Source organism: Enoplosus armatus, chromosome 5, assembly GCF_043641665.1.
Source record: "Enoplosus armatus isolate fEnoArm2 chromosome 5, fEnoArm2.hap1, whole genome shotgun sequence".
NCBI classification, from domain to species: domain Eukaryota; kingdom Metazoa; phylum Chordata; class Actinopteri; order Centrarchiformes; family Enoplosidae; genus Enoplosus; species Enoplosus armatus.
In genome coordinates this window covers 17,794,004-17,801,945 of record NC_092184.1, presented here as the reverse complement: position 1 = coordinate 17,801,945, position 7,942 = coordinate 17,794,004, and the positions used below count along the sequence as shown (strand labels likewise).

Genomic DNA, 7,942 nt, shown 5'->3' with positions numbered 1-7,942 from the left:
TTACCGCTTCCACATTTATGGGTCAATAAAAGGCACAGCTGGGGTGCTCCCAGAATTCATTGCGGTATGAGTTAATAGCTACCACAGACTTTAACAAAAGAAATCTCTTTATGTTTCTCTGCCTTCAATATTTGTAAGAAAAGTGATTGTGAGCTGATTTTTACTCATTTGAGCAAAAAAAACCAAGTTATTATTTTCATAATGAAAACTGACCAAATTTTCCCTGTTAAAGGCTGTCTGCATATTAATATACTGTGTAATGATTTGTTATTTGTCCCATCGCTGCCGTCCCTGGTAATGCACTCACGACAAGTGCAGACACTTCACATATTGTATAAAATTATAGTGCATTATCACAGCTTAGAGCTGGCTTCCCAAAGAATTCTGAGCAATAAAATCACCTTCTCTTTTTCTATTGTACAAAAGGTAATAATTTACAAAATTGTATAATAATGTTGTTCAAATGTAAACACGTCACAGATTTAAGGCCATATTTTATGTTTTCATCAGATTTTACTTTTGGTCTGGTATATCATTGTTTTTTTTTCTCCGTGTGGACATAAACACCCACAGGAACTCAAGCTGTCAGATGCTTTTGGGAAACGTCACCCTACATCTGTATAATGTCTGCACCAGGACCCTCCAGTGTAAAACTTCAAAAGACCCTAAAAAAGACACAACGGTATAAGGGTTACTGTATCCAGCAGGTTCAGTCTCTTCCGCTGAGGGCTCTGGAGAAAAGAGAGACAGAGGTAGACGTGGTGCTACACAGCTTATCGGTGTGTCTGGTCTGCATGTTGATGCTTCTGTTCTGCCTTTCCCGTCTCTCTTCCTCCTTCATTTTCTTAGCTTTATCTCTTGCTGTCTCTCTGGGCAAAGGGAGTCTAACAGAGGTAGAGAGGCTACTGTTGCTACTTATGTACGACCCAATCCTCCACTTTTCTCCTCCTTGACCCCTGTTAGAGGCACAGAGTCACTTAGAGGGGGATGAGGCATGCTTACGGACTCTTAGCGAGCTTTTATGATGCCATTACATCCAGTGGCTTCCTTGACAAACTCCTGCTACGTTCCTGCATCACATTGCTCATCTTCCTCTCCTCTCTGTCCTCTCATTTGGCAGAGTGAGTTTCTGTAAGTGAGAGAGAAGCAGGTAAACGTCCATTCCCTCCCTTTCTTTCTCCTCACACCACTGTCTCGTTGCCTTTCCCCGGTTTGATCCAGCCCTCGCCCGGTGCCCTCTTGCCCCCTCGGCTCGCCCTGCTGTCCCTGAGTAGGCGGGCGGAGCAGCGCTGCCAGGTGTGGAGGGTTTTCGCTGACCAGATCCACATGCCTGACGTGATGCCTACGAGCAGAGACATGAAGATTCGAAGCATCTCTGATGCCACATAGGAGTCCCGGGGGCTGGCTCTGAACTCCCCCCAGTGAGAGAGCTGGTAGAGGTAACAGCCAATGACGGTGGACGCTGGGACAGTGTAGAGAACAGAAAACACTCCGATCTTCACCATTAAACGCTCCAGCTTGTCTGTTTTGGCACCATCCTTCTGCAGATTGGAGCGGATCTTGAAAAGAGCCACTAGGCCAGCACAGATGAACAGAGTGCCTGAGGTGCAGAAAGGAAAACAATAGTCATGTAAGGATCGTCAGATGGAGAAAACATAATGACAGTCTTATGAAGCAATAACAGAACTGAGAGATCGTACATGTTAAAGACTGAACATGGGATATATAAATTATAGGTGCAAGCACTATTTTTAGTAGAAAGAGGTAAAATAAATTGTCACAATAATGTTGTAATTACCTATTAGAAGGTATGTGGCCAGTGGTGCCACCACAAAGCCCGTGAGCGCCTCCTGTTGCTGGTTGCCAACATAGCAGAGTCCTGTCAGGTCATCTGCATCCACCAGTCTCATTATGAGGATGACGATGGTTTTGACGGCTGGGATGGCCCAGGCAGCTATGTGGAAGTAGGAGCTGTGCATTTCAATAGCCTCATGGCCCCACTTCAGTCCAGCAGCCAAGAACCAAGTAAGGGTCAGGATCACCCACCTGAAAGAGAGAGCAAGAAGGGTGAGAGACGAGGCAAAACACTGCTCATATGTACAGGTATCAGATCGCTGCCATTCATTAAATAAATAAATATTTCCTGGAAACAAGATGCTGAGGCAACATTGGGCTACTGTTTACTGCTAAGAGTTGCTCAAAACGTACCTTAGCCCTCCACATAACTAAAAAATCTCATCATTACGCCAGAAAGTAATGAGTTACATATCAGAGGGTTGTAATCATGTTTTAGGAGAGAGTGAAGTCCTTGAGTTTTCAGTCAATTGCTCTTCCAAAAAGGAAGACAAACAGGAAAACGAGGGCGAAGTGAAAAGGAAGAAAAAGAGCTGTGACAGCAGCATGTTTCCACTGCAACTGTAGTGCAGCATGCACTCAAAAAGAGGCTTTTTTTTTTTTTACAAAGGCTGCCTTTGTATGTGGAAATGATCCATGTAGAACAGAGGTTGTGAGACAGGATAGTTAGACTTTAAAGAAAACAGGATGCAAGTCTCGTGTTCCAATTGTTCCACCAAAGTCCATTCACAACAGTTGATGACAATGGGACAAAGAGATGAAGGATTGATGCGGTAAATGGTGTATGTGTGTGTGTGTTTGCTTGTACTAACCAGAGTGAGGAAGCCATGCCAAAGAAATAGAGCAGGAGGAAGACTATGGCACATCCGGTGCTCTTTAACCCTTCTTGGACCAGAATTGGTACTGCTGTGGCATCCAGGTCACAGGAAACGCGCTCCCTCCCCAGAGTCAACCGCACCTGCAGGAAAGGACAGAAAGTGATAGTAGATAGTAAAAAGAAATAAAAAAAACAAAGGGGTAGAGACTGTTTATTAATCAAATAATGTTTAATAATGACAGAAAAAGACACAAAGTCACATAATGTGTCACTCATTCAAGCCAGACATTTAGCAGTACGTGATTAAATCCTCTGCATTTAGCAATGAATAAAAAAAAACCTTAATCTTATGTAATTGCGGATTTAATATTTTGGCTGATATCTGTATTTGCTTTGGTTTGATGAATTTAGCATACATTTTTAGGGAGATGGCCCGATTAATCTGTCCATACAGACAGATAACCTTTCTGTCTTTTTTAACTTATGTTATTTTATTATTTTATTGGACAGGGTCAAAACTCAATGATCAACAGGGGGGAAAAGTACATGAGCAAGAGTTATCACTTATATCTATATCTACATATCTTAATTAAATTAAAATATCCAACATAATAAATATACACAGAATAGACCATACTATGTCAACCCATTGTGAATGAAAAACACGGGAAAGGAAAGGAATGACCGAGGACTGATCCAGACAGATGTATTGTTTTTATTTCAGTTTTTTGATATTGTTTTTTATTCATTCTCCCCAAACAAATTAACTTAAACAGGATGATATAACACAGAATCCACACACTTACCAGGTAGGCAACACTGTACAGATTACAGCACATGGATAGGAAGATGATGGGCCTTTCAGGGTAGGAGAAGCGCTGTGAATCCAACAGAAAGGTCAGGACTGTCAGAGTGGTCGACAGGAAGCACAGCACGGCCCACACCGCCATCCACGCGTCCGTGAAGACTTTGGCCCCCCGTCGGTAGAGCCCGCTGTCGTAGCCGCACTGGAGAGTGCAGCTTTCCGTCTGTTTTAACCAGGTATACTGGTCAGGTGCAGATCCCAGGGCCTGACACTCCTCTTGGTGGGGAGGATGGCGGACAGGCTGGTAGGGCGGATCCTCGTCCCCCGGACCCTCCATGCACATGTGGTTGTGGTCGTTTTGAGGTGGGAAGAGGCTGCAGTTGAGCACCTGTAGAGGAGACATGATGGGAAATGGCATTTTGGTTGCTTATTAAGGTTGTGATACATGCTGTTAACACCATTTTAAGATAATTTACATACGTTTTTTTTATCGGTCCTAAAAGAAAGCATTTCGTCTTAATACTTTACTATCCCATTTTCCACACCACTCAACCACATCTTAAAGTTACATTTGTTAATACATGCAAGATGTTGTGATGATGTGACTCACCTCGGGCCATATGAAGCCAAACTCGTGGAGCACTGGGAGGCATTTTCTCTTGACGGACAGACACATGCTTCCACATGGACCAATGGGGATGGGAACCTTGTCTGTGCACATTGGCACATAGACTGAGCACAGGAAAAACTGCAGAAAAATGGGAGATAAAAGATTACAAAATTGGTTGGTCAGGAAAACCCAACACCTGCGCATCTATTGGTCAGCTGTCCTGTGGACTGGCAAAACAGTCTCTCCTCACAGACACAATAAAGTTTAGAGCTGGACGCTCGCAGGCAGTAGGCACATTGAACATTTTGTTCTCAGTGCGTTTTTACAAAACTATGCCTGTGAGATTTCATAGCATTCAGCAAAGAGTGACTGCAGAGCAAGTTTAAAGAGAAAAATTACATAAAAGACATAAAACTGCAAATGTGTTGGATTACTTGAATTACTCATTAGAATAATGTGTTGTCTGTATATGTTCAAATAATATTTATTCTATTTTTTATAGAGAAAAAAGAGAAACAAACGCAACAAATTGAGGAGTGAAATATGACAGTATACCAAAACCAATTTCAACTTAGACACTGAAGGTGCAGTAAGAGTGTAACGGTTATCCAATATTCTGTCATATTTTAATTCAACTACTTTCGTAGGCTTTGTTCCAGTTCAAGTTAAATCAAACTGTGGAGCAGAAGGTAAATCCTGTGTAGTGCAGACATGGAATCAGTGCTGTGACTACCCTGTGGGCCAATCTTTCTATATGTTACAACAGGATTACAGCTGGTAGGTGGCTACACTCTGTATTCCCACATGTGGAGCCTCCATCTACTTGCATGTACCACTCACTATCCTGCTGCTTTATCTGCCTTTACTTTCAATACATTGCATCACCTCTTCTAGTGGTGGGTCTCTATTTTCACTCGTAATAAAAAAAAACTCCAACTTGAGTCAAAACACCACAGCCAACACTAACCTGCTCCAAGGTTACACACACAACTCTGCGTCTTTAAAAACAATCTGTGAATTTAACAACACTGAGGGCATGTGCCCTGTAATGCTCCATAATCCCCCCTAATCCAAGGATCAGTTTTCTCTGTCCCATGGCAATGGTTTTGAAATAGATATCTAAGTCAGGGTTATAAAGATAGTGAGCAGTCTGAAGTCACATTTGACTGTTTGAGGTGGTAGTGATGTGAGGGAAGACGTACTCTGGGGTTACAAAAGGTTGCAATTTTAAGTGATTTCATGCCTTTGCAGTGAAATCTGTTTGAAGCCGGAGTGTAACATTGTGCCAGACTCATGAAAATACACAGAAGCAGAAAGTCGGCTACCTTCAGGTAAAGGAAACAAACATACGCTCCAGGAACTTGGACGGGCCGACTTTAAATACTAAAACGTGTTAGAGTAGAGGGTCTGCTGTCATTTTTCATTTCAAAAATAGCTAAATAGTTAATGGGCCATAATAAGAACAAAATGTTTTGGGGCTTTGCGGCCTTGATCTAGTGATAGAGAAAACCCAGCTTGAAATCAGCCCTTGAATGAAGTCCAAATGAAACCTGAATCCGAGAAGGTTGTCAAGGTTGGGAAATAAATACACACAGAAACATTATACAACTCTTACTTTCTGTGAGAATTAACTTGCTAAGTAAACATGAAAAATTGGGCATCTGTGCACCACGTTAATACGTTTACAACCATGACAAATAAATTGTCTAAGAATTACAGATATAGAGTCAGCGAGCTACTTTTCTGTCACAAACCTGCAGGCTAATGCTGTTTTTATGTTAAACAGACTTGTCTTTTGATTGTGAGTCTAAACCGTGACACAATAACTCCTAACTGTGAGGAAGTATGGGAAGTCAAAGTCAGAGGGAATCCAATTTGTCACACTGTTCTCTGATCAGTATCTGGGTTGTAGCGCAGCTTTATCTCTGCAAATGGAGTAGACTGGCTGATCTGGAGACGGTATTAAGTTTCTTGCCACAAATGGAGAATATTTTATCCTCAAACTGAACCACACATAGTGGAGTTGTCCTGAGTAATTTGCTGTTTGACTAAATTACATATAAAAAGTTTAACAAATGAACAAAGTTGTGTGAGTGTGCGTGGTTGTTTGTCTGATTGTAAATGATTCTGTTCACACAACGTTTATAAAAGAAAAAGATATTCAGTTAGATGGAATACCATTTCTGATATTTCTCACGGTGAATTATGTGTATGTAACTAGCGCCAGTAATGTAACACATTCTGGGTGTTTTCCCCCTGACTGCGTAACCTGAGTGCTGTCGCTGCACTGCTGAAAGCTGCTCCGGTTACAAGTCAGGAAGCCTCCCATTAGAGCAAATGTTAGGGATGCGGTTTCCCTTTCCCCTTTCCCCCCTCTTTAGCCTGCGTGTGTGTGTGTTTTGTGTGTGTGTGTGTGGGGGGGGGGGGGGGGGTCAGCTAATCTTACAGGACACTTTTCAGCTGGAGGAGGACAGTTTGGTTTTATGCTGCAGTTGCTCCTTGTTCTGTCTGGCTCTCTCTCCCGCTCATGCACACAAATGTCTCTTAAGCACTGTATTAATTTAGCAAGTTAGAATAATTTGGTTTACTTCTATTCCCAAACACATTTACTCATAAAAATGATTCATGTCTTTGTGTGCAGATGACCATTCTGTGTGTACATGTGTGAGAAAAGGCCTCTCTAAATAAAAAGAGGTCAGACTACATGTCACTTCAGAAAAAAACTCCATTCATAGATACTGTTGTCTGCATTTCCAAAAATTTGACCTCTGTTGTGTCACCAGTGTTTCCAAGTATAATCTTAAGTAAAATCCTGGAGAGGAGGAAGAGGGCCAATATGATTTTTTTTTCTTACATGGTGCATGAGGCAAACAAGCAGCACTTGTCTTAGGGACACTGAGGGCACCATTGTTAAAGAAGAAGACGGTACAGTATATAGCCCTGAAGACCCATCAGCTGTTGCTGTGTGGGGCATGAACTCAGAATGTCAACAGACAGAGGGGGCATTTTTATTGAAATTAGCATGACAGCCTGGCGCAACAGGAAGGAGGGCAGGGGCCCCTCCACTTATTTTAACTCCGTGGGGGTCAGCCTATATCATGCTCCTCATTATCACTGGCACCATCGGTCTGAACGGTTCACTGAATAGTCAACTAGTAGCTGCCTGTCATGTGCTCTGGGGCCACACTCTGCCCCCCCCTCTCTCTGCACACACACGCACATAAATATAGCAGACTGTCTCGCTGAGTCCAGGATCAGTGTTCCTAAATTTGTGCATGTTACAGCTTCAGTGTCTGCTTTTAATAACACACTGTCTATTCTAATATCAGCATGCATTCAGTGAGTGTGACATCAGTGCGGTTACCTTGAGCTGACTGGAGCAGCCGTACTGTATGAGCGGCGTGAACGTGGTCAGCTGCAGCTCGGCGTCCGACTGCAGCACGTTGCCGACCAGATTGGGCATCTTGGTGACGTTGTAACCGAGACCCTGGCACATGCTGATCCGGATCGGGTCGCAGGTCATTTCCTCCACCTCGTCGCCGAACGCCTGCACCACGCAGAGCGGACCGACCAGCCCGGACAAGACGAGCAGGGCTGCCCCGCCGAGCGACACCATCATCCCGGGCATGGTCACCGCGACACTGAGCGGCTGCCCTCTTTGTCAATGTTGGCACAGTTGGTATCTCCTCAAACACAAAAGTTAGGTTCGGTCGCCCTGGAAACCGCAGCGCGTGTTTATGGTCCAGCAGGAGTGGGGCGCGTGTAGTCCGTGCAGGCTATAATATCCAACTCGGAGCCATTCAATAGATAAAAACATCCAGAAAGCGGCAGTAAATCATTGCGAGAGCTGTGCGTA

General features: G+C 43.5%; 1 protein-coding gene across 1 annotated transcript; it reads right to left on the bottom strand.

The window, feature by feature from the left end:
- Positions 1-1,162: 1,162 nt before the first annotated feature.
- On the bottom strand, positions 1,163-7,714 carry fzd4 (frizzled class receptor 4). The gene is made up of 6 exons (XM_070905302.1): positions 7,451-7,714; positions 4,087-4,224; positions 3,478-3,864; positions 2,667-2,812; positions 1,799-2,046; positions 1,163-1,600 (listed from the first exon to the last, which is right to left on the bottom strand). The coding sequence occupies exons 1-6, from the start codon at positions 7,712-7,714 to the stop codon at positions 1,182-1,184; spliced, it is 1,602 nt and encodes a 533-aa protein (XP_070761403.1). The 3' UTR covers positions 1,163-1,181.
- Between the last annotated feature and the right edge of the window lie 228 nt (positions 7,715-7,942).